Source organism: Catharus ustulatus, chromosome 26 (assembly GCF_009819885.2).
Source record: "Catharus ustulatus isolate bCatUst1 chromosome 26, bCatUst1.pri.v2, whole genome shotgun sequence".
Lineage (NCBI taxonomy): Eukaryota > Metazoa > Chordata > Aves > Passeriformes > Turdidae > Catharus > Catharus ustulatus.
This window is the reverse complement of record NC_046246.1, coordinates 3,261,209-3,287,934: the sequence shown is the minus strand read 5'-3', so window position 1 is coordinate 3,287,934 and position 26,726 is coordinate 3,261,209. Positions and strand designations below refer to the sequence as shown.

Genomic DNA, 26,726 nt, shown 5'->3' with positions numbered 1-26,726 from the left:
CCCAGCCCGCACCGGCCCGCCATGGCTCCCGCCAGGAAGAAGGGCGGCTCGAGCTCCCGCAGCAGGAAACTCGCAGCCTTCCTCAAGGACTTCGACCGCGAAGGTGGGAGAGGGAGGAGGAGAGGGAGGAGGAGCAGGGGGGAGCGGGAAGCAGCGCGGGCTCGGGCCGGGCAGGGCTAACGGTGCGTGTCCCGCAGTGAGCCGGCGGCTGGAGCGGCTGAGGGCGGATGGCGAGTGCCTGGTGAAGGAGATCGAGAACCTGTACGACATGGCGATCCTGCGGCTGCCGCTGGAGCTCCGCCAGATGAACTGGCTCGAGTACTACGGTGCGGAGTGCCGGGGGCTGCTGGGCTGGGGGATAAATAAATGAATAAATAAATAATAATAACCCCGGCGGGATAAGGGAGCAGCTGGGATCTGCCCTGCCTGCAATCCCCAGGGCTGCCCGGGGTGCTGCTCCTGTTCTCCACGGCTGCAAAATCCTTAGGGATGGGTTTTGCACCCCGATGATGTCAGCCCTGCTGTGCTGTGTGAGCTGTCCCAGACATGTCCTGATTTGTCTGAAATTTGTTTTCTTTTTAGCTAAAGAAGGAAGTGGAAAGACGCTGGAAGAGTTGGCTATGGTAAGTTTTTAACACAAACATAAAGCTCTCTAGAACCATCACACACAGCTGGAAAAACGTGCTGGAGTATCACAAGAGAAACAGTTACATCAATATTTTCAAAAATGCTTCTTTAAAATTACAGATGTGTCTTTAAAATCACAAACATTTCTTTAAAATTTAACAATAAGAGATGCCCATTGTATCATTGTTCACATGGTCCTGCTGCTCGCTGTTGATCTTTCCTTGCTTGCCATATTGCACTCTCAAATCCCTGAGAGCACGTGCACGTGTTTTGGGATGTTTTTTGCCAACAAATGTTTTTAATTTTAGGCAGACTTGGAAATAGCAGAAATAGACAAGCTGACAGCAGGAGTTATCAATGCCCCATTTGACATTGTCAAGAAAGGTGAGTTTAAGGTGGGATTGGTGAGGTGGAAGCATGTTGTGAATATTAATTCAGTTCTTGCTCACATCCCTCAGAATGTTAAAGCTAGGAAAATAATCCTAATCTTACCCCTAGTATCTGCAGTACCTCTAATTAATTTCATTAAAACATTCAAGGTAATCCAAAGTAGTGCTCTGTCAACCATTAGGATTGTATTGGAATTTGGATTTCTGAAAAAAAAAATTGTTGCTGAACCTGCTTGTAGCTGTTTGCCTCCCCTGCTAAATAATAATTGAGAGTTGTTATTTACTTAGATAACACTTTCTCTTTCTAGTGAATAAAGCCAAACGGAGTGTTGAAGCTGTTGAGGAAGCAGAGCCTTCATCACTTCCTCTGCCAAAGAAATCCAGAGTTGACTGCCAGTGTCCTTCAGAGACAGAGGCTGAGAACGTGAACCCAAGAACTGCCAAGGTGAATAGCTGTTCTCTGGGTTGGCATTATTCTCAGGATATAAATTCCTGGCTGAGCTGATGATTAGGGCTGTCCAGGGTGCTCTGAGGGGGACTTCAAAGAGCTGTTAATTCCCAGAGAATTCTAGGGATGGGGGAAGGTCCCAGAGCCTTGAATGGTGTTTGTTCTGGGCTCTTGTGCTATGGAAAGGGACTGAGCAAAACATTTTGTGTGGAAGCAACTGTTTGTGTGGGCTCAGGGGGGAGTAACTGATCTAGTGAATGATGTGTGCTTCAGGTGAAGGCATCCACCAAAAAACCACCCGTGGCCAGGAGACCCCCCTCAGCGAGAGTGAAGCGCATGAGCAAGAGGTAACGGGGCTGTCTGTGTCTCATCTCCAGAAATGGAGAGTGAGAGTGTCAATATAAATATCTCTCTTTGCTGGGATGGTCTTTGGGTCAGTAGTGGCACGGGGGAGAGTTGTGCCACACTAGAGGGAAAGATGGACAAGTGTCTCTCCTGTGAGAAAAAGCTGTTCCCAGTTTTGGGCTCACTGGTCAGTAATAACCCCTGGGTCACCCTGCTCAAGCCTTTGACAAGTGCCTGAACATTTGTTAAAGGTCATCTTATGGGCAGATGTTAATTTAATTTCCCTTTAACAGATCAAGCAAAAACAGCTTTATCACTCCAGCTACCGGCAGAATGGTTGACATCTGTGCTCGGGGAGGCACCTCCATGATTACACCCAGATTTGATTCCAGGTTTGTTAACAGAGAAAATAAAAACATTTCCCTTCAGTGGCTCTTTGCACCTGAAAGGAAAGACTTGGCCTGGGAGTGCTGTGAGCAGACATGACTCACTCATGAGCTGCCGTTTCAGGGTGTTCAAGACGCCGGGGCTGCGCACGCCTGCCCTCAATGAGCGCGTTTACACCATCTCTGCCAACGGCAGCCCCCTGGCCGACAGCGGGGACGCCGTGCTCACCCTGCCCCTCGGAGGGGGAGAGGTAAGTCCTGACCCTCACCTGCTCAGCCAGGCCTGCAGGGATGCACAGACACCTCTTGGAGCCTCAGCAGCTTCAGTTCATCCACTCTTGTCTCTTTAGCTGTGCCACTGCAGTTTGTCAGGGGACTGATTGAGCTTTAATAGGTGTTTTGCTGTGCATTTACTTGAAAACACTTAGAGCAGCAGTAATGCCAGTGTAGTGGGTTTGATGCTGGCCAAACACCAGTGCATCCACAAAAAAATCATTCACTTGCTGGCTTTTTCTTCCCTTACCAAAAACGAAGCTATTTAAAACCACCGCAGTCAGTAATGCATTACTGCTCTGCAGGAAAGGTGTCAGATAAACTTCTCTTTCAGCTGAACATAGTTCTCTGCCTGTCTGTACTTAGATCTTAATCTCTTTTATTTTTTAATTTAACTTTTCTACTGCCTCCAGCTGCTGCAGCTGGCCAGACAGAAAACCTGAGATTTGACTTTGTTTCCACAGAGCATACGTTTGACAGCAAAGGATTTGACCAAGAAGAATTTTCTACAGCTGAACCCCAAGGCCCGAGGGCTGATGAAGAAGCTGTCGGTAAGTCTGGGTGTTTTTGTCAGCCAAGACCTGAAGCTGTAAGGCAGTGCTGTCCCTCTGTCATCAGTCAGGGGAGTGGTGAGCTGCAGTAGAAACTCCTTATTTCCCCCTTGTCTTGAATTTTGGCTGATGTCAGAGGTGAAGAAGCAGCACAGAGCAGGGAAGGAGCAGCAGGAGCTTTACATCACATCTGACTGAAAACAGACAGATGGAGAAAAGAGCTGTTGTCACTGCTCTGAAAAACAAAGTTGTCCTTTAGGCTGGAGCTGCAGGTGCTTGTGGGCTGTGCCAGTGTCTCTGAGTACTGATTGATTTCTCTTTCCTTTCAGGTTTGTCTTGCACAGGCTTGCAACGAGACAAAAATACCCCTAGATGGAAGTCAGTGAGCAATGACATCCCTCTGTAAATACATTTTACATTTAGGACTGCTACTTTCATTTATTTCTTGCTCTAATTTGTATCTTCCTTTCATTGATCTACAGAATGGAAGCTAAGAACTAGGTATCCTACCTGTAATATGTAAAGGGATCAAAATAAATTGATTTTTTTTTTAATCTGGGGAGAAAAAAATATTCCTTATTTTTTATTTCCTACAAGGTTGAAACCATGACACTGTTCTCTTGGGCTTGCAGATTAGCAAGTGGGCAGAAAGCCTGATGATGACTGGCATGTTAAGAGCTGTGCTCAGAGTAAAGAACTCTGCTTCTCTAACTTTGTCTGGAATTTTCTTTTTCTAGAAATAAGGCTGTTTCTTTGTTAGCTGGTGTCCTTTCCAAAGATGCCTCTTTGTCCTTGATTTAAAGCCTCTTTATAGGGCTATAAACAAGGATGTTGAGACTTTGGAACCTTTTCTATATATGAAAAGTTCTACTCTTGGCAAAACCAGCCTGCAGCATGGTTAAAAGGGAGACCAACTGCAGTCAGAGCTCTTTGGTGCAGGGTGTAGCATGGGAGAAAGCTTGTAGAACAGCATCCATACAATAATTTCCTTTGGAGAACAAACATTTTACTGTATGGAACACCTCATGTATTTACCATGGATTTGGAAAAATCTCTTTGAGAGATTGCAGGTGGCAATAATATATCCCACTCAGCTACACCTACACCTGCCTTGCTATTCTGTGCACATATTAATTAAAAGCATTAATTAATTGACCTGTAAATAAAAAATGTATGTGTTTATGGATGTGTAAGTTGAGATTCTGCTTTAAATAAATCTTTACCAGGAAAACAAAATCAACTAGAATTTTTAGCCTGCTCAGAGAATTCTTTTAAATCAACACTGATTTAAAAGCTCTAGTTACAGTCTTTAAGATCAGAGCTCCTGCCTTGAACCAAAGCTCTTCCAAAAAAAGTTTCTCTTAGGAGAACCAGGAGAGCAGCACAGAAAAAAAGCCATGAGGCTGTTTTCATCAGGGCTTGTGTGGTGCTGGGTCACTGGCAGGGAAAAATCATTCCTGCTTCCCCTGGGCTCCTGTGACCTGGGGGGCTCGGTGTGTGTGCTGAGCTGTGGTGTGAGAGCTCCAAATTTCTGCCCAAATTCATAATGCAAATGTGAAACTATTAATCTGGAGAAATAATGAGGAGGCAGTGTTGGTTCTGAGCTCGTGCCCAGCAGCTCTCAGCATCCTGGCAGAGAGGCACTGCCAGGTTTGTCGTCTTCAACATCTTCCAGGTGGCCACTGATTCAATGGCAGTGTAAGAGATAAATAGAAAACAATTCCCTGCTTGCTGATGGAAGGGATGGTGTTTTGGTACAAAAACAGAGCTGGCTCCAGGCGATTTTTTTCATGCAGGAGTTCTTGATTTGAAGATGCAGGACAGCACAAGCAGCTCTCCCCCCTTACCTGTATAATTCCACCAAAAAAATCTGTGTTTCCTGGGTCAGCTTGAAAGCATAAGGAGGGAAAATACTCTTTAGCATCACTGAATTCATGAGACTTCCCTGTTTTCTGCCTGGGGAAGGTATACCCACACCTCCCATGTGTACATTACAAATTTCCTTGAGTCCAAGTGACAGGCTACATCTTGACACCCAAGGTTTGAGCCTGCCAGAAGACAACACCAAAATCACTATATCCTATTTATTAATAGATCTCTCTCACCTGGATTCCACCCCATTGGACACCCAGGATTAGAGCTGGGGTGAAGTCTAGGGTTAGGGTATACCACAAAACCCAGGCAAGGAGAAACCCCTCAGGTTATGGTGAGAGGTGCCTCCCTCCCCCAGGCCTTTGCAGGCACATGTTAATCCCTTGAGTTCTGTTGGTTTATGCAGTTGTTCCACCCCTGTTCTGCCCCCTTCACCTCATTTGGATACTGCCTGGAATGTTCTCTCTCCTGCTGCTCATTGGCCCTGGACCCTTAGATCCACCCCTGTATTTAATCCTGTGCCCTCACTGAGCCTTGGTTTTTGCCCCTGGACTCCCTTGGAGGAGTCTTTCCATACCAAGACCCATCCTTTGCCTGTTCCATCAGGCAGTTCTTTTTTAGCAAGTGTGCTCCAGGCTCCAAAAGCACAGGTCAGTCCAGAGGAACCCAGTGAAGCACACTGCTTCACACCTGCAGTCCATGTCAGCTGGGAGTTCCATTGCAGCAAGTTAATATGGAAATTGTTGTGGATGGGCCTGGCTGTGAAAATGGGGAGGGGGCACTGCTTGGCTGTCACAGAGCTGGAGAAAGCTGAAATGTCCTCTTGAAATCCAGTGGGAGGAAGCAGATCCTGCAGGGTGCAGCTTCAGAGCAATTTCAGCCTCGTCTCTGATGAGAGGAGGGAATAAATGGTCTATCTCAGAAAATTGCTGCCCACAAACCACCCAGCTTTACACTCTCCTCACCCAGAAGTGTTATTACACTGAAGAGCAGGATTAGACAGAATTGCTAATTTTAACACTGCACACACACCAAAATCCCAGACACCCTCCCCTGTCTCTCCAGGGGGAGATTCTGCAGCTGCAGCTCCTGTGGTGGCTCCTGTGCTCTGCTGCCGAGCTGGTGGCCATGGCTGCTCTGTCAGGGTCACAGGGCCACCAGCCCAGAGCAGCTTTCCAGGGAAAGGTCAATAGTTACAGATCAATTGTCCCTATAAAGTACAAACCCTGCTGATGGTGCAGAGTTCAGGGCTGTGCTGAGCTGGGCAGGCAGTGGGCTTCACACACTATTTGAATTTAATTCCTTTGCTCTGGGGGTGGTAACTGTGTCAGTAAGGTCTCAGCTGCTGTTGCTGAGTCTCAGCAGGACTGGGACCCGATTACAGCACCAAACAGCACAGGGATCTGGGGGAAAGCTCTGCATCTGTGTATTTTACTCCTTCCCAAAATAAAAATTTGTGCATTTTCTTCCCACTTATCCCTGGAATAATCTGAGAGCCCCGAGGCAGGATGGAGGGGTCAATGACCAATGGCAGCTTGCAGGTGCAGGTCTGTCCCTGCCCACCCTGCAGCAGAGCTTGGGCTGTGCCAGCAGAGGGGAAGAGCAGGGCTCTGCTGCAGCTGGAAGCTGATCTCCCACCAGGGGTGACCTTGTGGCCTCCAGCCCAGGCAGCTGCATGCTGATGGCACTTGATTGATGGCACTGAGGAGTCACCCTCTCTCAATGTCAGTCAGCCACCTCTGCTGACTGCAAATGAAGGTACAAGAGGCTGGGCAGTGATCGATGCCAAATGGGAAGTGCAGCTGGAAATGGCTCTGCAGCGTGGGCAGAGGGGCCCAGCCAGGACAAACAGCTCAGGCCCACTCAGACACCCCTGCTTCATCTTTCTGTTCCTTCATTAGTGCTCAAAAAGGTGACAGAATGCAGCTCCATGGGAATCTGCTGGACAAAGAAACCCTGCCAAGAGCTGCCAGCACTGAGATTTGTCTGGCCAAGCAGCTCCTGCAGGTCAGAATGTGCTGGAGCAGGACAGGGATCTGGTTCAGTTACAGCCCAGAGTGCAGAGACAAGAGCACACAGAGCAGGTGGGGAGCAGAATACTCAGGGACCTGTCACAGGTCTCAGGGAATCCTGAGCAGGTCTTTCTGTGCCTTTCTGTGCCTTTCTGTGCCTTTCTGTGCCTTGTTTTGCCTTGGCACAATGGGAAGCCGCAGGCTGGTGCAGCACATTCCCCAGGCCAGCACACTCAGCCCTTGGGCAGTGTTGGGGGAGAGCTGAGCATTGATCAGGGGCTGCAGCTCAGCCCTGAGCACCAGATTAATTTGTGCATGAGAGCCTGAATCCCCAGCTCGAGTGTGAGCACCCACACAGGTGGGTGAGGGCCTGGCAGCAGTGTCTAGCAAAATGGGAATTTGCTGGAGAAGTTTTTCTAAAGGAGCTGCTGACCTGGGGAGCCAGACTGAGTTGGGAGCCCAGAGAGGCTCCCCTGGCCCTGTCCCCTCTGGTGTCACCAGGCTCAGGGCTGGAGGATGTGCCAGCACAGCCCCAGCACATTGCCTCAGCCTTGCTGTGCCCAGTGAGCAAAGAGATCCTGGACAGAAAAGGGGTTTTTGCTTCCACTCTTCCACCTGCCACCTTCCAGAGGTTTCCAGGGTGGGGGACAGTGAATCCTCCTTTACACCTGCTGTGCTTGAACTGGGCCATTCCATCCTGTCCCATGGCCCAGGGAGTGACAGTGGCTCTGCCAGGTGGGAGCAGAGCTGCCTGCAGGGACCCAAGTGACAAATCTGCAGTGACATTGCTGAGGGGAGCATGCACACGCAGTGGTGGGGCTGTAATGAATTAAGTGCTGTTCAAATTGCTGCAGGAGTGCTGTAAGGAATGTGTGTGTGTTGTGAGGACTCAGGTGTGATGAATATTGTCCCTCAGTTCTGATAAAAAGCCTATCATCCCAATACATATTTTCAAAAATGAATTTGAGGCTGAAAAAGATTAGTAAAAATGAGGAGAGGAAATTGTCTGGGATATATTTAGAGTCCCTTGCTAGGTAAGATGAATTCCAGAAGTCAAAATACTGCCTGTGGGGTGAAAGGGATCGATGCTGATATTGTGGTGGCTCATGATAAGAAGACAGGGCTGAGGCAATTCTCCTGCCAGAGGAGAGTCTGGGGAAGGAGAGCCCTTGCTTGATGTGCTGGGCTGCAGGAGGGACACATGCAGGGACTGCTCTGGAGCCATCAGCCCTTCCCCAGAGAGTGCAGCAGGTCTGTGCCCCCAGCCTGGGGTCTGGCTGCTCCCTTCCACCTCGGTTTCCATTCTGAGCCTGCAGCTGGGTGTGGGGACACGAGCAGGGGAAGGATCCTGGGGTCCCAAGAGGAAGAACCCTCCTGCAGAATGAGGTTTAGAAGCAGCCATGGCTGGAGATGCTCAGCAGAGAAGCCCCCAGCTCAGGTGCTGGGTGGGCTCAGGCTGTGTCCCTCTGCATTTCATTCTCTGCCATTAAAGGGACACAAGTCTCTGTGTCTGAGGTGAGCAGGGCCAGCCTGCAACCTGCCATGGCCCGGACATCTGGAGAGCTGAGGTTTGATCTTGGCTGTTTCCTCACGCTTTCATTTATCTCTCTCTGCTGCTCTCGATGACAAGATCATTAGAAACCCAATTGCTGTTGCCGAGCTCTTCCTCCCGAGCTGTGTGTAACCCTGGACGATGCCTGCAAGACAAGAGGTTTAATTGTGTTCTGCCAGCAGCCACGGGATGTCAGCCAGGCAAATTTAAAGCCAGGCTGGATGGGGGTGGGAGATGCACCTCCATTACTCACCAGCCTGGATGAGGTTTAGCTTTATTGTATCCTGAAATAGCCAGAGCCTGGGAGGTGCTGATTGAAGCCATTTGAAAACATGACAACATCCTCAGGACAAGAGGTGTCTAATCTAATGAAGCCAGAACACATTAGCTAAGAGCTGTGCAAAGCGAGGAAAACACAATTAAAGCATTCCTGAGGACAGCTGTCGACCTGCATCAGGAACACTGGGACACAGATATTGGTACAAGCCTAATGAAAATAAATGATCTGTTTGAAACATTCCTCAAGTCAGTGACAGAGCCTTGAAGGGTCCCACCAGCCACAAGCTGGTGCCTGTGTGGGGCTCCCTGAGCAGGCTGGTGGCCCCTGTGCATGGCAGGGTTTTGTCTTTGCAGCAAAAAGCCCAGGAGCAGGTCCCCACCCATCCCCTGTGGTGGAATAAGGGAGCCACTGGGATCAGTGCCATGCATGGCACACCAGGGCTTTCCCCAGACAAACACCCCTCCCGAGGCTGGCACTCTGATAACAACTCACAGTTTGTTAACCAGGCAGGGTCCTTTCCCTCCCTGCAGAGATTTGTGAGATTTTGTCTCTAAATAACCCCTTAAATCCCTTTAGGGTGGTGAGGGGCAGTGGCCAGTGCTCTGGCCAGGTGGGCAATAGTGCTGCCCAGAGTCCCCTGTGTCACCACCGGGGTGTTGGGGGAGTGGAAATGGAGGAAATGTTCCTTTTCCTTCAGTGCCCAGAGTGAATTGTGCTTTGTGCTCTGTCCTTCCAGCTCTGCTGTGCCAGAGCTACATTCAGGGTCTGGGTTTCATGTTTGACCTCTAAAGGGAGAGCAAAGGGTGTTTCTATTCAGACTCTTGCTATCAGAAATAGTGATTAAACACACCCACTACTGCAAATCACTGGCAAGATAAACTTGTCTCAAATCACACTTCTTTGGCAAGTTTAAATTGACAGTGACAAGCTTATTTCTGGAAGAAAGTTTTATTTTGGGGAGTTTGATTCAATGTGCCACTTTGCATTTTGATGCAGTGTGATGTGATAGCTAACACATCCTCCTTCCTGCGAGGCAAAGCAGGGATTTGTGCATTGCTGTGAGACTGTGTGTGCCTCAGATCCACCCAGCTCTCCTCAGGAGAGACAACACTGCCAACGATGCTTTTTAACCAGCTCAGGGAAACTCTCATCATTTTTGGGGTCCCTGTTTTTCCTGATGTACATTCCATTACCCTGGGAGACTATTTGCAGTCACAAACAGCCATTTATCCAACACAAAACTGCCATCACCCAGGAACACCTAAATCTCACAAAAAGCTTCTTCATTGCCCTCTTAATCTTTTTAAAGATTAATCTCTGCTTAATAGAATTCACTTAAAATATTTAACAGCATAAACCCTCAGGGCTGAGTGCCATCCCTAGGGCTGCTCCACCACCTCAGTGCTCAGGATTCCAGGAGTCCCTGCAGGGTTTGATGGGGCAGACAGGGCTGGGACATTGGTTGGCTGCTGTCCCATCATACCTGAGCTGCAGTCAGCAAACTGAGACACAGAATTCCCCTGGGAACAGCAGGAACAGGCTTCATTATAACATTATACAGAAGGGACTTGCAAGAAAAACCTGAATTGCCCAGTCCTAAACTCTTGTCCAAACGTTTCCCCAGGGTGCCTCTGAAATAAAAGATTGAGGGCTCCCATGGGGATGGGATGCTGCTGCTGTATTTCAGCCCCACGATGGAATTTAAATACTGTGGGAGTTAATGGAAATGTTTATGGCTGCACACACACCAGTGAGCTGCAGGGCAGAGCAAGGGCAGCTCCCCACACGTTCCAGGTGCCCGGGAATTGTCACAGCCCCGAGGAGGTGCCCGGGAATTGTCACAGCCCCGAGGAGGTGCCCAGCAGCACAGCAGGCAGGGGATGAGCCTGGCTCTGCTCCACAGCCCTGGCAGCTGTGCAGCAACACCAAAAGTGTTCTGTGAACAGTGGTGCAACATCCCTCCTGGCATGACTGACTCCTGAAACCTGCTCTGTCAATAAACCAGAGCTCATTAAAATGACCTTTTAATTATTGACATCCTCTAAGTCAGGCATCACCCTTAAAAAAAGGGTGTGGGAGCCTGGGCAGAACACCTTGTAAGTGAAACAGAAACTCCAGAAACCTCTGAATAACCTCTCGTGTCTCCTCCTCCCCCTTTGCTCCCTCTATTGGGGCTCTAGAGGTGGCAGAAAAAAGCTCCAGCTCCCTGAGGATGCCATGCTGGTTCTGTGACAGTGACTCTGGGACAGAGGGCAGCTCCTCTGCCTTTGTCCGTGCTCCTTCAGGGGTGGCAGCTGCCCAGGAACGATAACAGCTGTTCTTTGTGTGCTGCTCAAGGTGCTTGTCAGCCTCAGGAAGATAAAAAGGCTGAAGTTATTTACAATTGTGTAATTAAATGGCTGCTGTGCCTTCCAGGCAGCTCTTGTCGCTGCGCAGATGGCCCTGCTCTAAGTGGCAAGGCACAAGTGGCTGGGGTCAGGCATGGCAGGGCTGGTGGGTGCTGCTGGCTGGCACCCTGTGCCACTGTCACTGTCACCCAGCCCTGTGCCACTGTCACCCAGCACCACTGTCACCCAGCTCTGCACCAGTCACCCACCCTGTGCCACTGTCACTCAGCTCTGTGCCACTGTCACCCAGCTCTGTGCCAATGTCACCCAGCCTTGTGCCAATGTCACCCAGCCCTCTGCCACTGTCACCCAGCCCTCTGCCAATGTCACCCAGCCCTGTGGCAGTCACCCAGCCCTGTGTCAATGTCACCCAGCCCTGTGGCAGTCACCCAGCCCTGTGTCAATGTCACCCAGCCCTGTGCCCATGTCACCCAGCCCTGTGCCACTGTCACCCAGCATTGCACCAATGTCACCCAGCCCTGCACCAATGTCACCCAGCCCTGCACCACTGTCACACAGCCCTGTGCCACTGTCACCCAGCTCTGCACCAATGTCACCCAGCATTGTGCCAATGTCACCCAGACCTTGGCCACTGTCACCCAGCATTACACCAGTGTCACCCAGTCCTCTGCCACTGTCACCCAGTCCTCTGCCACTGTCACCCAGCTCTGTGCCACTGTCACCCAGCACTGCACCAAGGTCATGCAGCATTGCTCCAATGTCACCCAGCCCTCTGCCAATGTCACCCCGCCCTGCACCACTGTCACCCAGCACTGCACCACTGTTACCCAGCCCTGTGCCAAGGCTTCCTCAACTGAGCCACAAACCCCAGCACCTGTCTCACCACGGGCACCCCTTGGCCAGGCACTGTGGGTACCCCCACCCTGTCCCAGCCGAGATTGGTGGTGCAGGGCACTGGGGACAGCCCAGTGTGGCACTGGGGACAGCCCAGTGTGGCACTGGGAGCCCAGCCCTGCTGGGACAGGAGGAGCTGAGGGTGTCTGGCCATGCCCCAGCCTGGGCAGTGCTCTTCAGGCACACTGAGACCCTGATGGATAGGAGGAGGACAGAAGCATCCATCCTGGTGCCACTCGAACTGACAGATTGCTGATTGCCATGACAAACGACACTTGCTCTTCCTGGTAATTAGCAATTATGCATATTCAAACCTTGCTCTTCCTCCAGAGCCAGGTTCTTTTTAACATTCCCAGGGCACTGCCCTCCTATTGCCCAAATCCTTCCTGTGCAGGCAGGGTGGGCACAGGTGGCAGCAAGGCCAGGCTCCTGTGACCCCACACTGCTCTCATGGCAGTGGTGGATCCTCCAGCCTCCCCACAGATGGGTCTGCACAGCCTCTCTGCAGTGAAAACCCACTGAAGGAAGGGGGGAGTGATGGAGTTCATGTCTGAGCTGCTGTGTGGGAGTGAGGGGCACAATGAGGAGCCCTGGCTGCTCCCCAAAGCACAGACCCGCTGGTGCTGCCAGCTGGATGCTGTGCCAGCTGCTTTCACCAGCACTGTGCAATGAACATTTTATTTTAAATATCCTCTGTATGATCAGTGCCTGCCAGGTGCTGAGCCATCCCTGACAGCACTGCTGCACTTTGGGGCTCCCTGTCTGAGCCACAGTGACTTTCCTTTCCCCTTTCACCCCTTGCTCTGGTGCAGGGGGGGCTGAGTGGGTGCAGGGCTGGCACAGGGGGTGAAGCCAGGACAGGAGGGGTCCCACAGCTTCCAGCACTGACAGTGCCAGGAAGGTCACAGAGGAGAGACAAACCCGTCTCCACATCTCACAAGGAGGCACAAATGCCAATAACTGGGCAAAATCTGCCTCTGGTTGGCTGGGAGTGGGAATAATCCACTGTTCATCACCCTGCTCCAGAGCTCTGATTATTTCTTTATAGTGCCAGTACAGCCCCAGCCAGGCTCGAACAAAGGCTGCCTGAATTAATTGATCAGCAGAAGGCAAATAGACTTCACCCATGCTAAGCACCTGTCCAGCAGCTGTCACTGCTGTCACCACACCAGCCAGGGCTCCCATGCCTGCTCCTGGGCATTGAGCAGCCCAGGAAAAAGAGAAGAGATGTGAACTGGTGGGAGTCGCCTCAAAGAGTTTTTAAATATCATTGTGTGTGCTGAGTTTGCATTTAATGTGCTGGCCATACACAGCTTTCATTTACTCCATAAAACAATTAATGACATGCCTGGGGTGCAGGAACTCTGCAGCACTTTCCCTGTGCTCAGAACATCCCCACACTCACAGCAGCACCACTGTCAGACAGACTCTGCACTGCCAGCTCCATACTGAGAGATGTCCAAGGTTCTCTGGTCCCAGGGGTGATGGGAGAGGCTCCCACCTGCCTGAACAGCACAGGCCAGGCCATGCACCTTTGTGACCTCACACCAGCAAAGCAAAATACAGTAATTTCACCATTATAAGCTGCACCACTTTGACTAAATTTTGGTCCGAACCCGAAGTGCGGCTTATAATCAGGTGTGGTCAATATATGGACAAAGAAGGAAAAGTTGCTGTTTTAGTTTGGAGGACAGGTGTCTGCTGAGAAAGGCAGGAGCTTCTCTTTGAAATGGAGAATGTAAACACCCTCCCTCCAAATTATTAGAATTTTGAAATCAAGGGGCTTTCAGGCAAAGATATGGGAATAGGAATAACAGTTCTTTACTAGGGAAATTAAAATAGAAATACAGCACTACAAAGAAACAAACTCCAAACCCTGCCAGAGTCAGAATCCAAGCTGACACCCGTCAGTCAGGCAGGGTGTTGGCAGCAGTCCCATCCCATGGTGGCTGCATCCTCCTGCAGTGACAGATGTGGCTCAGCTGGAGCAGTGCTCCTGTACAAGGTGCAGTTTCCTCCCAAGCTCCAGTGGTGATGTGGAGCAATCCCGTTTCCCTCTGGAGTCCAGTGGAGAAAGGGCTCCCTTAGTGTTCCAAAACCTCTGTTTTTATCTTGGTAAGAAATGTTGGGCTCTTCCCCCTGGCTGGAGCAACTCCCAATGGGATGCAGTAATTTTATCAGTCCCACAGTGGGACTCAATGGCCATGAGCAGAAAATGACTGGCTGGAGGAAGGATGGGTTGTGAAAAGATAAAGAACACTGCCCCAGCTGGTTTATAAACCATGGCCATGAACAGGAGATATCCCATGAGATAAAGAACACTGCCTCAGCTGGTTTATAAACCATGGCCATGAACAGGAGATATCCCATGAGATAAAGAACACTGCCCCAGCTGGTTTCAATGGATGCCCATTAGCAGAATATCTCCCACGGAGATGGTGATAGAACAGATACCTTTGATCACACCCTGTACTGTAACCTAAGACAGATGCCGACACCCGGACGTGCAGTTTATAATCGTGAAACTGCTGTAGGTGCTTTTGTCCCCCCTGCAAAGTGTCAGTAGCAAGAAACCACCCCACACTCTGCAGCCAGAGCACAGGCTCCCACCTTATCAGAGATGTTGTTTAACAAACCAAGGCATCACTTCAGACCTTGATGCTACTAAAACTGTCCCTTACTCACCGTGTGCCACCCTTGACAAAATGGCATTTTCCCCCAGAACACTGAAATGACCCACACAGACAAACCAGGGCAGGATGACTGGTTGGTTTTCCTCAGGTATTTAGATATCTCTTTATTGCCAGCTTCAACTGTGGTTCAATAAATACAAAATTAAAAAACAGTCAATAGATTTTTATTAGCATTTATAATAACTATTATTATTATCATCATTATTCTTAAATATTCCAAACCAACTGAGATTCCCTGGAGATGTCTGACTATAGTTCAAACATGAGATGCACACAGAGTCCTTTATAATATTATATTACATTTGTCTCAAGCTTATAAAAATATATATTGACTTCTCAAGTGTGTATTTACAGTACTTAATACGTGGCTAATGAATATAAAAGCATCTGGAGATGAACCAACTTGATTCCCATTTGGAGTGTTGTGGGGGGAGTGTTGTGGATGCTGCTCCAGCAGGGCTGGGGCTGTCCCAGCACTCAGAGGAGGCAGGAGCCTCGTGGCATGCCAGAGGCTGGCTGGGAAGAGCCCAGGGTCATTTTGAGGCATTTCCCTTGCAGCTCCAAAACAGCATTGCTGATTAATTTAATTATACTACATCCCCAAGGAGAGGAGTTAATTTTAGTATCATGACAACAATCTGTAGGTTAATCTACAAATTTCGTTACCTTGTGTTGGTGAGGAGCTTTATTAAGAGTGTATATTCTCGCAAAAAGCTGGGCTAGAAGGCTGCTTCAGTGGGGGGCTTTCCTTTCCTTTCTCCTTTCCTTTCTCCTTTCCTTTCCTTTCCTTTCCTCCTTTCCTTTCCTTTCCTTTCCTTTCCTTTCCTTTCCTTTCCTTTCCTTTCCTTTCCTTTCCTTTCCTTTCCTTTCCTTTCCTTTCCTTTCCTTTCCTTTCCTTTCCTTTCCTTTCCTTTCCTTTCCTTTCCTTTCCTTTCCTTTCCCTTCCCTTTCCTTTCCTTTCCCTTCCCTTTCCCTTCCCTTTCCCTTCCCTTTCCCTTTCCTGCTGACTTTGAGCCCATCCCAGGAGAGGGGAGAGAAGATCCACAATCAAGCTGGTTCAGCCCCCCTGCCTAGAGACCTGTAATTTCTCTAGAGATAAAATGTAAACACAGAGAACACACAAATGGCACTTGATCCTTGGGATCAGGCATTTCACTAAATGCAGGGCTTGGCTCACTGCTATTCCTCTTCAGGGTGGGAAAAAGGAGGGAAGGAAGGAAGGAAGGAAGGAAGGAAGGAAGGAAGGAAGGAAGGAAGGAAGGAAGGAAGGAAGGAAGGAAGGAAGGAAGGAAGGAAGGAAGGAAGGAAGGAAGGAAGGAAGGAAGGAAGGAAGGAAGGAAGGAAGGAAGGAAGGAAGGAAGGAAGGAAGGAAGGAAGGAAGGAAGGAAGGAAGGAAGGAAGGAAGGAAGGAAGGAAGGAAGGAAGGAAGGAAGGAAGGAAGGAAGGAAGGAAGGAAGGAAGGAAGGAAGGAAGGAAGGAAGGAAGGAAGGAAGGAAGGAAGGAAGGAAGGAAGGAAGGAAGGAAGGAAGGAAGGAAGGAAGGAAGGAAGGAAGGAAGGAAGGAAGGAAGGAAGGAAGGAAGGAAGGAAGGAAGGAAGGAAGGAAGGAAGGAAGGAAGGAAGGAAGGAAGGAAGGAAGGAAGGAAGGAAGGAAGGAAGGAAGGAAGGAAGGAAGGAAGGAAGGAAGGAAGGAAGGAAGGAAGGAAGGAAGGAAGGAAGGAAGGAAGGAAGGAAGGAAGGAAGGAAGGAAGGAAGGAAGGAAGGAAGGAAGGAAGGAAGGAAGGAAGGAAGGAAGGAAGGAAGGAAGGAGAGATCCTGTTTTCCCCAGCCCCAAGGGCTTCACTCAGTCCTCATTCAGATCCTCATCCTCTCAGAGCACAGATCAGGAGGGTCTGACTGGAGCACATTTCCAACCAGACTCTGAGCATCTCCCACAACCTTCATCCCCTATGTAAATCTTTGCCTTTCAGCATTAATAATTCACTTGTGATACTTACAGAGCATAATAAAGCCTTAGAAAACTCCACACAGAGCTGCAAATACCCATTTAATTAACAAACTTCAAGGGAAGTTGTATTATTCAGATGCTATTTATGTCTTCCCCGGGATCAGGCTGCAGCTATGGGAGCTGCCAGCGTGCCAGGCAGGCAGCACCATGCTCACAAAACAAAGTGTGGGTGTGCCCTGCATTGCATGGATGCAGTCAGCACCATTTCCTCTGCTTCACTGGAGAATATTTAATTTTCTTCACTAACTGAGGTGCCAACACTCGGTGATGTAGTGAGGGTGTGAGGAGGGAGGCTTGCCCTAAGGGTTTGCCTGCAGGATGTGACTGGGAAAGAGTTTCCTTCAGCACAGATGGGGAAAGTCACCTTCCAGGGGTTGGACATTGGGTGAGAGCTGCTCTCTAAATATAAAATCAATAAAAACTCCTTGTGGGGTTGCTGTGATCTGTCAGGTCGTATAAAAGTACCCACAGATTCACCAGCAGGATACTAGACACAGAAGTGTTGGCTCTGGATTAAGACAGTGCAAAAAGGTCCATCCCACCCTGTGAACTCAACTACCACATGAAATGGCATCAACACAGTTTGACTCATCTTACAAAACAGCGCTGGGGAGAGCCACGTCCACCCCGGCACGCCGCACCATCCCAGGAACGCTGGGCTGCCCCAGCGCAGGGGACACCAGCCCTGCTCTCTTGTTTGGCAGCATCCAGCGATTTCCACAGCCCACCTGAGACCCCCAGGTGGGGCTGGCTGGGGCCAGCAGGCCACTCCTCGCTGGGAGCGCTGGGCTGGGGCTCTGCAGCTCTGCAGGACCGGGCTCACACCTGCACGCCTCGCCCGTGCATCTGGATCACCTGCGCCCGCAGGCTCTGGATCCCGCTCAGGAGGATCTGCTGGTGTTCTGCCAGCGTGATCCCCAGGCTGAGGATGTCTCTGCAAAAGGAGCCCCACATCAGCCAGGACAAACCAGTGCTGACCACTCTGTGCCCTGACACCGGCTGCTTCCAGGACAGACACGCATGTTTAAGACATGCACGAGTAAGAAATCCCCAGCCTTTTGTCCCAGGCAAATAATACTGACCCTGACCAGGCATTCCAAGCCTGCAGCACATCAGGTGTGGGACAGCTCTGACCCTTTGGGATGGCTCTGACCCTGTTGGACAGCTCTGACCCTTTGGGACAGCTCTGACCCTGTGGGATGGCTCTGACCCTGTGGGACAGCTCTGACCCTGTGGGATGGCTCTGACCCTTTGGGATGGCTCTGACCCTGTGGGATGGCTCTAATCCTGTGGGATGGTTCTGACCCTGTGGGACAGCTCTGACCCTGTTGGACAGCTCTGACCCTGTGGGACAGCTCTGACCCTGTGGGATGGCTCTGGCCCTTTGGGATGGCTCTGACCCTGTGGGATGGCTCTGGCCCTTTGGGACGGCTCTGACCCTTTGGGATGGCTCTGACCCTGTGGGACAGCTCTGACCCTGTGGGATGGCTCTGACCCTTTGGGATGGTTCTGACCCTGTGGGACAGCTCTGACCCTGTGGGACAGCTCTGACCCTGTGGGATGGCTCTGACCCTGTTGGACAGCTCTGACCCTGTGGGACAGCTCTGACCCTGTGGGATGGCTCTGACCCTGTTGGACAGCTCTCACCCCTTTGGGACAGCTCTGACCCTTTGGGATGGCTCTGACCCTGTCAGACAGCTCTGACCCTGTGGGACGGCTCTGACCCTGTGGGATGGCTCTGACCCTGTGTGACAGCTCTGACCCTGTGGGATGGCTCTGACCCTTTGGGAGCGCTCTGACCCTGTGGCACAGTTCTGACCCTGTTGGACAGCTCTGACCCCACTGCCCTGTGCTGCAGCACAACAGATCATCAGTAAATCCCATTGGATTTGGCTCTGCCCTCTGGCAGGGGCAGGAAACGCTGCTCTCACTGCAGCCACGACACAAGGTTATAGCCAGGAGAAAGGGTCACTTACTGGGCTGTCATCCTGGCCACTGACTCCAGGTAGCAGTAGCCCGCAGCAGTGAAGTTGTCCTTGTACCTGCCCATTTCTATAGCTTCCAGCCACTCACCCACAGAGCTGAAAGAGGGGAAGGCCGAGAAGGTTCTCTTGGAGAGGGGGATGGACGTGCCATGGGACCTGCCAACAGAGAGGGGGTGAGGAGGGTGGGGCACGGCACAGTAGAGGGGGGACGGGCAGGTGTGGCAACAGGGTGCTCACCTGGGGCACATGGAGCTGGGACACGAGGAGCTGGGGCACTTTGGGGGCTCCAGGCTCTGCACCAACTTGCTCAAGGCATTGTGGATCTGTGAGAACTTGGGCCGCTGGCTGCGGTCCTTCTGCCAGCAGTTGAGCATCAGCTGGTGGAGGGGTGGCTGGCAGTTGGCCGGGGCAGGCAGGCGGAACCCATCCTCCACAGCCTTCATCACCTGCAGCACAGAGGGGCTGGGGTCAGCTGCTGTGGTGCAAACCAAAGGCGAGCCCTGGGGCGAGCCTCCCTCCTCCCAGGCAGCCCAGGAGCAGCTGCAGGGCACTCACATCCTGGTGGGACATGTCCCAGTAGGGTCTCTCTCCGTAGGACATGACTTCCCACATGACGATGCCGAAGCTCCACACGTCGCTGGCAGGACTGAAGTGGTGATACTGGACAGCCTCAGGGGCTGACCACAGCACCAGGCTCTTCCCACGCTGCACAGAAGGGCAGGGATGATTTATTTGCCCAGCAGGATGTGGCCAATGCTGGCAATTCCCACTGTTCATTGTGTCCTGCCTGGCATCACAGGCTGGACACCCAGCAAACACCTGTGCCATGAGCACATTTAGTACTAAGAGAAAACTTTTTCTTCAACTTGTTTAAAATGTCACTGTCTGCTACACAGGAGTGTGAGTCCTGAAATATTAATGGGAGAGGAGAATGTCCCCAGAAAGAGCTAATGGCATTTTGTACATTAATATTTAACAAAAACCACCTCACATCTGCACAAACACAAGTCCCTCTGCCCTGATTTGTGGCCAGAGCAGGCACGGTGCCAGGCCACTGCTGTGCAGTTCCCTGACCAAACACATTGCATTTCCACCTGAGAAAGAAGCTCAAGGTGCAGAGTCCCTGTTCATACTTGAAGAAGGAAATGAGAGCCTAGGAAAAGTGCTGACAACAGAACTGGACATGCAGCTCACCATGGTGGAGAAGATGGTTTCCATCTTCTCTTCCTGTGGCCGTCTGAAGCCCGTGATCTTGCAGGCCAGGCTGCTGCTCACGAGCACCTTGTGGGCAGCAAGGCTCTTGTGTACATAGCCCATCTCTGCCAGGTACACCATGCCAGAGGCAATGCCCTGCAGCATGCAGATGAGCTGGGTGCCTGTGAACTGCCCCTCGTGTTTCTGTGAAAGGAAAGGACAAAAAGACAAAGGTCAGCGATGGAAACATGGCCAGGAGAGCCCAGGGGGGGCAGACACCCCAGTACTCACCCTGAGGAAGGAGTCCAGCAGGCCATTCCCCATGTACTCCATCACTATCATCATGGTGCTCCCTGCACAGACAGACAAGCAGCACGGTGTGAGTGCTGCATCACTCAGGCTCTGCAGGGGTTAAAAATCCAGATGCCAGCCCCTGCACTGCCTGGCTTGTGGGGGAGATAAGGATGTTATCTCAGCCAGGTTGTAATGAGTGCTGGGTCCAAGGCTTCCCTGGGTTCCAGTATCAGAAGTTCCTTTCATCAGGAAGCTGTGATGTGCTCTGAAGCACATCACAAAGGACAGCACAGCACAGTGAAAGCAAAAGCAAGCAGTTCAGCCACAAAACTTCCTTCTCTAATAAAAAATCCTAGTTAGAATCAGCTATAATGCTCTGGTTTCTTTGGATTTACATGAATATCCATTTAACTATCATATCCATAGCCTGGATCCACACACACGCTCACAGGAGAGAGCTGGAGCAGTCAGTCTCATCTATTTTACTCACAGAATCTCACTTCAATTTACTTTTATTAAGTGCACATGTGCTTGGCTGCTAAACCAGTCCCACTACCTGCATTTATTAATCTAGCTGGAAGCTTTTTATTAATCACTAGAATGCAAACCCAGCTGATGCAGGTGGCAACAGCTGCTCTCCAGGTAGCCAGCTGCCCCTGCAGCACCAGCCCACCTCCCCAAAGCAGCAGTTTGAGCCCATCCTTGTTGTAACCCTGTACCCAAGATGTTTTAAGAATGTCCCTGTAACCGCTATGGACTGACCCTCTGCTATCTTATTGACAAGAAGCCAAATTCTCCTCCCCTTTTCCTGACCCTAGAAAAGACCCCAGACTTTGGGAAACCTCCTCTTTGTCCCCTGGAAGCCATGAAGAAATAAACAGAGGAAAACCCTGGGAGAAAGAGCCTCTGTATCTTTTATCCTCTTCATGTTACCCATCCCAGGCTTGCCTTGCTACCAGAACTGCCAGTGAGCAGGGAAGCCTTGGAAGGAGGTAACACAGAGTAATTTCACCATTATAATCCGCACCATTTTGACAAAAATTTTGCTCCCAAACCGGAAGTGCGGCTTACATTCAGGAGCAGCTTATATATGAACAAATTTTGGAAATTTCCCAACCAGGAAGTCCGAGCCAACAGCAGCCCCAAGCCAAGGCAGAGCCTGCCCTGCCCCGGCACTGGCCGGGCACGCCCCACTCCCTCTTCCCGGTGACACCAGCGGGCACACTGCTCCCCTGCCTCCCAGCGGCAGCGGCGAGCGGGGCCGGGGCCGCTCCCTGGCGGCCGCCCTGAGCAGGGCTGAGCCAGTAAAACCCCGTGATCCCGCTATTCTGTTACTATTTGGCAACTTTGTAAAAGTTGCACGCGGATCCTCGCTGCGAACGAAAGTGCGGCTTACAATCCGATGCGGCTTATTTATGGAGGAAAAATGAAACGTTGCTGACACCCCGGAAGTGTGGTTTGTAATCGTGAAATTACCGTACCTCTGGTGATGACCCCCTCCAGGCGGATGACGTTGGAGTGGTCGAACTGGCCCATGGTGCAGGCCTCGGCCAGGAAGGAGCGCCGCTGCTTCTCGGAGCAGCCCGCGCGCAGCGTCTGGATGGCCACCGGCAGCTCGCGCTTGCTGGGCAGCTTCAGGCACCCCCGGCACATCTCCCCAAACTCTCCTGCACGGCAGAGAAATGGGTTAAAGATGGGTGGCAGGACTGCTGGCACTCACCCCAGCCATCCTGAGCCACTCTGCACAGCCACACAGCCTCAGCCATCTCCAGAGCTGCTCTCTCCGTGCTCTGCTTCAGTGCATGTTGTGTTTTATTACCCCATGAGAGGAGGGTTAACCCCCTGTTACCATGCTCCAGGTCTGGCTAGTTCTGCCTCCTGGTCTGGAGGCAGCAGGGCTGGAGGCTTCCTGCAGTCCTTGAGGAAGAACATCCCTCTGGAGCCATGCACTCCACAACAGGAGCTACACAATTCCCAACATAAAAAAACCAATATTGGCTTTACAGCAAAAAGCATGTAATATGAACAGCTTTATTGATTTGAAAATCAGGTTCTTGTTAGGTCAGCAGTGAGAGAGACACACTCCCAAATTCCTTAGATTCAAATGTCTCCCTTACTAATTTCTTTCTTGATTTTTCCAAACACCAGTTTCCTTATGAAAGGCACATGAGCTGTTCCACACTGCAGTTCAGAGGCAACCTCGTCCCCTCCTCAGTGTTTTCTCCCCTTCAACACTGTCCTTCAGCTGCAGGCAAAGCCCTTCCCTCCCCCCTTCCTCCACCTCTGCTGCTACTACAGCTGAATTTATCTTTAGGAAAAAAAATGACAAAGAATGATCACGTTTCCCACGTTCTGGCACACAGTAGCCATTAAGGCTTTAGGATCCAGTCAGGGGATTTTAATTTGCTTTTAAGTTTTAGGCAGTGAAGTTGATGAAAATCGATAAATCATTAGGTTCACGTATTTATAAATAGTTTTCATGCTGCTGTCAAACTGCCCAGACGCAGATAATTGCTGATGCTTTCTGGTCCGTGTGGCGTTTGCTTGGCTGTGCTCAGTGCCTCAGGAAAACACCAGGAACGTGGAACAAAGCTTGGATAAAATCCTCACAAGCCCTGCTCCCCTCCTCTGCTGAAGGCTGGAGCAATGTCATGGCACTGCCATGGCCAGGGAAAGGGGAGCACACCAGCACAGCCCACGGCACGGCCACCACCCCGGGGAACTTGCCTGTCCTGAGAATCCTCTCAATTTTGATGCTGGCATTATCCAGCTCCTTGGCAAAGAGGTGCACAGCCTGCATGGGGTCTTCACAGGTGCTGGGGTCAATGTATGTCCTCCTGGTGGGTATTTTAACTGCAGGAAAGGCAGAAAGGTGAGAGGGGCTCAACAGAACCTCCACCCACCCACCCTGGGAAACAATATCCCAGCTTATCCATCTCCTGGTCTGTGGGCAGAACCAGTGTGCCACCTTTCTATAAGCAAAGCAAAAGACTCAGTTATAAGGTTTCTAAGAATTGTTCTTTTAGGATTAAGTGAATCCAAGTCCTCTGCTCCACTGCTACAAGCCCTGGGTAAAGGAGAGCGGCCCCTTTGCTCCAGGGGAGCTCCCACCCTTCAAAGCCAAGTGAAATGGTCAAGGCAGGCTCTTCCTCTTCTGAGTGCTTTGGGGAACAGAAAAGCCTGTGTGCACTCCATGGGCATGTGCCAGGAATGAAATAAACCCATCATCTGAATTCCCTCTGACAACTGTTGTCTGTAAAATTATTGCTGCTCAACAATCCAGAGCAGCTCCAGAAAACAAGGCTGTTACTCCTGTTCATGAGAAATGACAGAATAATTTATACACCCCATGTAAGCTGCAAATATCCCCATTTCCCCTGGCATGCAGTGACCCACATGCAGGAAGGACAGACACTGGCACATGGAGCTGTCAAACCCAGGGTACTCATGGAGCCTTGCTCTGGGACAACACAGCATGACAACTCTTCAAAAGTGAGGGCTCAGGGCTGCTTTGGTGGGTCATGAACAATGGTGAACACAGGGATCCCACAGTCACCATCCAGGACAGCTGGGTGCCACTTACAGTGGAAGTACAGCTCCTCATCCCCATCCTGGCTGGCTTTGCTGTACCCACACTGCCTGCAAAGAGAATGAAGATGCACACAGAGCTGGGCAGGAGCTCCTTACCCAGGACAAACCCTGCCCTGCTCACCTCCTCCAGAGCATCACTCCAACCACCACAGACACCAGCACTGTCAGCCCCACGATGGCCACCACTGTGATGATGAGGATGGGGCTCTGCTCACTGGAGGCCACTGTCACTGTGGGAGGGAAGCAGAGCTGGTCATCAGCGTGCTCTGGGGTAGCTTTGGGGAGAGGAGCTGCAGTGGGCACCAGAAGAGCTGTGGCTGCTTTTCACCATCCTCACAACAATTTATGTCATGGTTCAGCTTTTTTATTTTTTTTTTGGTGGGATAAGTCCAACATGCTGGGCAGTGCTGCAGGCAGCACACACAGAGCAACCCAGCACTGCTGCACCAGCTCCTGGTTTTGTTAATCAGAGCTGAGGAAGAATCCTGTTTATCAGAGGAACATATAGAAATTTATGGCCTTACAAATAGTTTTCTTTCATCACATTAATCCCTCTCCTCTAGCTTTTGCAAACAGGGATATTAGATAGCTACATTCTCTATAAAATTTTTATTGGCTTCAATTAATTCTGAAATGTCTTCTGTGTGGCAAATGAAGGCAATTTAAAGCCCTGTTTAACACAATCTGTGGGAGCTGTTCTGAGCCAGTCAGCTCAGCCTTGCACTTCCAGCCAGCGTGGGGGAAGCCCAACATCCCTCCAGCCCTCTTTTAGTGAAAGAAGATGCTCTTGGACCACAGTTATGAATGGGAATTTAAAAGGAGAAGTCTCAGCAGATAACACCAATGCTGGCTGCCCTGAGCCAGCCAAGGAGTAGACAAGCCAAGTGCCTCCTGAGCCAGGACAGCAGCAGGAGGCAGGGAACAGTCATGAGCTAAGCATGTTTTTGGGCAGCCTCCGCCAAAGAGCAGAGACTGCCCCAGCCTGCTCATGAGAAAGGAGCCAGAGAGCAACTGCCCTCATTGACTCCTCACTGAGGAGAGACAGGACAGGCAGGGCAGCAGGGCCAGCCTCACCCAAATCTAATGGGAAAATGCAAGGAAAAGCAAATTCCTGGACTGTAGTGGGACAGAGTGGGCCTCTCCCTTAGGGCTGGACAAGCACAACCAGAGGAACAGGTGCTGGTCCACGAAACCAGGAGCAGCTGGAGCACAGCTGAGCACAGCATCCCCAGGGCTGAGCTCAGAGCCCTGACAGGGACACGAGAGCTGCTGCACTTACACTCTGCCAGCGTCTCCACCTCAATGCCAGGGTTGTAGTCCCCATAGTCTGGAGAGGAAGATGTTCGGATTTGGAAAATATAGAGAGTACCAGGCTTCAGGTTATTGACTGTCACGGCTGGGGATGTGGTTTTCACAGTTGAGTAACTCTGATCTCTCTGATCCTGTGAAATAATGAGATACCTGAGATGGAGCTGGACTGACAGCTGTGCCACAGAGCTGGCATGGCACAGTCCTGTCCTCAGCTCTGGGCCTGTCAGGACAGCCTGTCCAAAGAGCCAGCCTCCAAAAGGAACAACACATTCACTGCATGTCTTGTGAACAGAAATTACATGGGAAGGTGACAGGAAATAGCAGTGAAGCTGGATGATGCTATGAAGACATGAAGGCAGGAGATGGGGGTGAGGAGCAGCTGTGCCACCCCACATGGCACCTTCCCCCTGTGCCAGGCCAAGCTGTGGCACCAGCAGCCCTCTGCTGCTCCCCTGCTGCACTGCTCCAGCACTGGAGCAAATCTGTGTGGATTGGGAAAGGGCAGGAGGAGCCCTGAGGGGCAGCCCAGTCCCACAGTCTGGTACAAGAATGGGCATTGTCCCAACCCCAGTGTCACAGTGTCCCAACCCTACAGTGCCACAGTATCCCTGTCACAGTGTCCCAGCCCCACAGTGTCACAGTGTTCCAATCCCACAGTCTGTCACAGTGTCCCAGCCCCACAGTATCACAGTGTCCCTGTCACAGTGTCCCAACCCCACAGAGTCACAGTGTCCCAGCCCTACAGTGTCACAGTGTCCCAACCCCACAGTGTCACAGTGTCCCAACCCCACAGTGTCACAGTGTCCCAGCCCCAGAATCTGTCACAGTGTTCCAACCCCACAGTCTGTCAGAGTGTCCTAGTCCCACAGTGTCACAGTGTCCCAACCCCACAGTGCCACAGTGTCCCTGTCACAGTGTCCCAACCTCACAGTGTCACAGTGTCCCTGTCACAGTGTCCCAACCCCACAGTGTCACAGGGTCCCAGTCCCACAGTGTCACACTGTCCCAATCCCACAGTCCTGTACAATGTCCCAGCCCCACAGTGTCACAGTGTCCCAGCCCCAGAATCTGTCACAGTGTCCCAACCCCACAGTGTCACAGTGTCCCAGCCCCAGAATCTGTCACAGTGTCCCAACCCCACAGTCTGTCACATTGTCCCAGCCCCACACTGTCACAGTGTCCCTGTCACAGTGTCCCAGCCCCACAGTGTCACAGTGTCCCAGTCCCACAGTGTCACACTGTCCCAATCCCACAGTCCTGTACAATGTCCCAGCCCCACAGTGTCACAGTGTCCCTGTCAGTGTCACAGTGTCCCTGTCACAGTGTCCAAGCCCCACAGTGTCACAGTGTCCCAGCCCCACAGTGTCACAGTGTCCTAACCCCACAGTGTCCCAGCCCCAGAGTGTCACAGTGTCCCTGCCACAGTGTCCCAACCCCACAGTGTCACAGTGTCCCTGTCACAGTGTCACAGTGTCCCTGTCACAGTGTCCCAGCCCCACAGTGTCACAGTGTCCCTGTCACAGTGTCCCAGCCCCACAGCCCAGCCCAGCACGAGCAGCAGCCCCTCCCTGCACTGCTCACATCACTACCAAATGTGTTTCCATTCAATATGTTTTCCCCTTTGAATCTTCACAGTAAAAACAAAAGCTTTAAAAGCAAAGATTAGGAACTAAGT

General features: G+C 51.2%; 2 protein-coding genes across 2 annotated transcripts in view; one reads left to right on the top strand and one right to left on the bottom strand.

Moving 5' to 3' along the window:
- Position 1: 1 nt before the first annotated feature.
- Positions 2 to 3,730, top strand: CDCA8 (cell division cycle associated 8). The gene is made up of 10 exons (XM_033080886.1): positions 2 to 103; positions 198 to 326; positions 583 to 623; positions 936 to 1,011; positions 1,325 to 1,461; positions 1,738 to 1,811; positions 2,103 to 2,201; positions 2,320 to 2,446; positions 2,933 to 3,019; positions 3,349 to 3,730. Exons 1-10 carry the CDS (start codon positions 22 to 24, stop codon positions 3,403 to 3,405), a joined length of 909 nt encoding a protein of 302 aa, XP_032936777.1. The 5' UTR covers positions 2 to 21; the 3' UTR covers positions 3,406 to 3,730.
- A 12,692-nt stretch (positions 3,731 to 16,422) lies between these two features.
- The window catches only part of EPHA10 (EPH receptor A10), a 28,796-nt gene continuing 18,492 nt past the window's right edge, over positions 16,423 to 26,726 (bottom strand). Inside the window, exons 7-17 of the mRNA XM_033080914.1 lie at positions 25,020 to 25,182; positions 23,862 to 23,970; positions 23,733 to 23,788; positions 22,877 to 23,002; positions 21,631 to 21,816; positions 20,147 to 20,208; positions 19,856 to 20,059; positions 19,217 to 19,366; positions 18,899 to 19,107; positions 18,653 to 18,817; positions 16,423 to 17,610 (exon numbers count right to left, since the gene is read on the bottom strand). Coding sequence (XP_032936805.1) covers positions 17,496 to 17,610; positions 18,653 to 18,817; positions 18,899 to 19,107; positions 19,217 to 19,366; positions 19,856 to 20,059; positions 20,147 to 20,208; positions 21,631 to 21,816; positions 22,877 to 23,002; positions 23,733 to 23,788; positions 23,862 to 23,970; positions 25,020 to 25,182 — 1,545 coding nt within the window. The 3' untranslated portion in view covers positions 16,423 to 17,495. The remainder of the gene's footprint in view (positions 17,611 to 18,652; positions 18,818 to 18,898; positions 19,108 to 19,216; positions 19,367 to 19,855; positions 20,060 to 20,146; positions 20,209 to 21,630; positions 21,817 to 22,876; positions 23,003 to 23,732; positions 23,789 to 23,861; positions 23,971 to 25,019; positions 25,183 to 26,726) is intronic.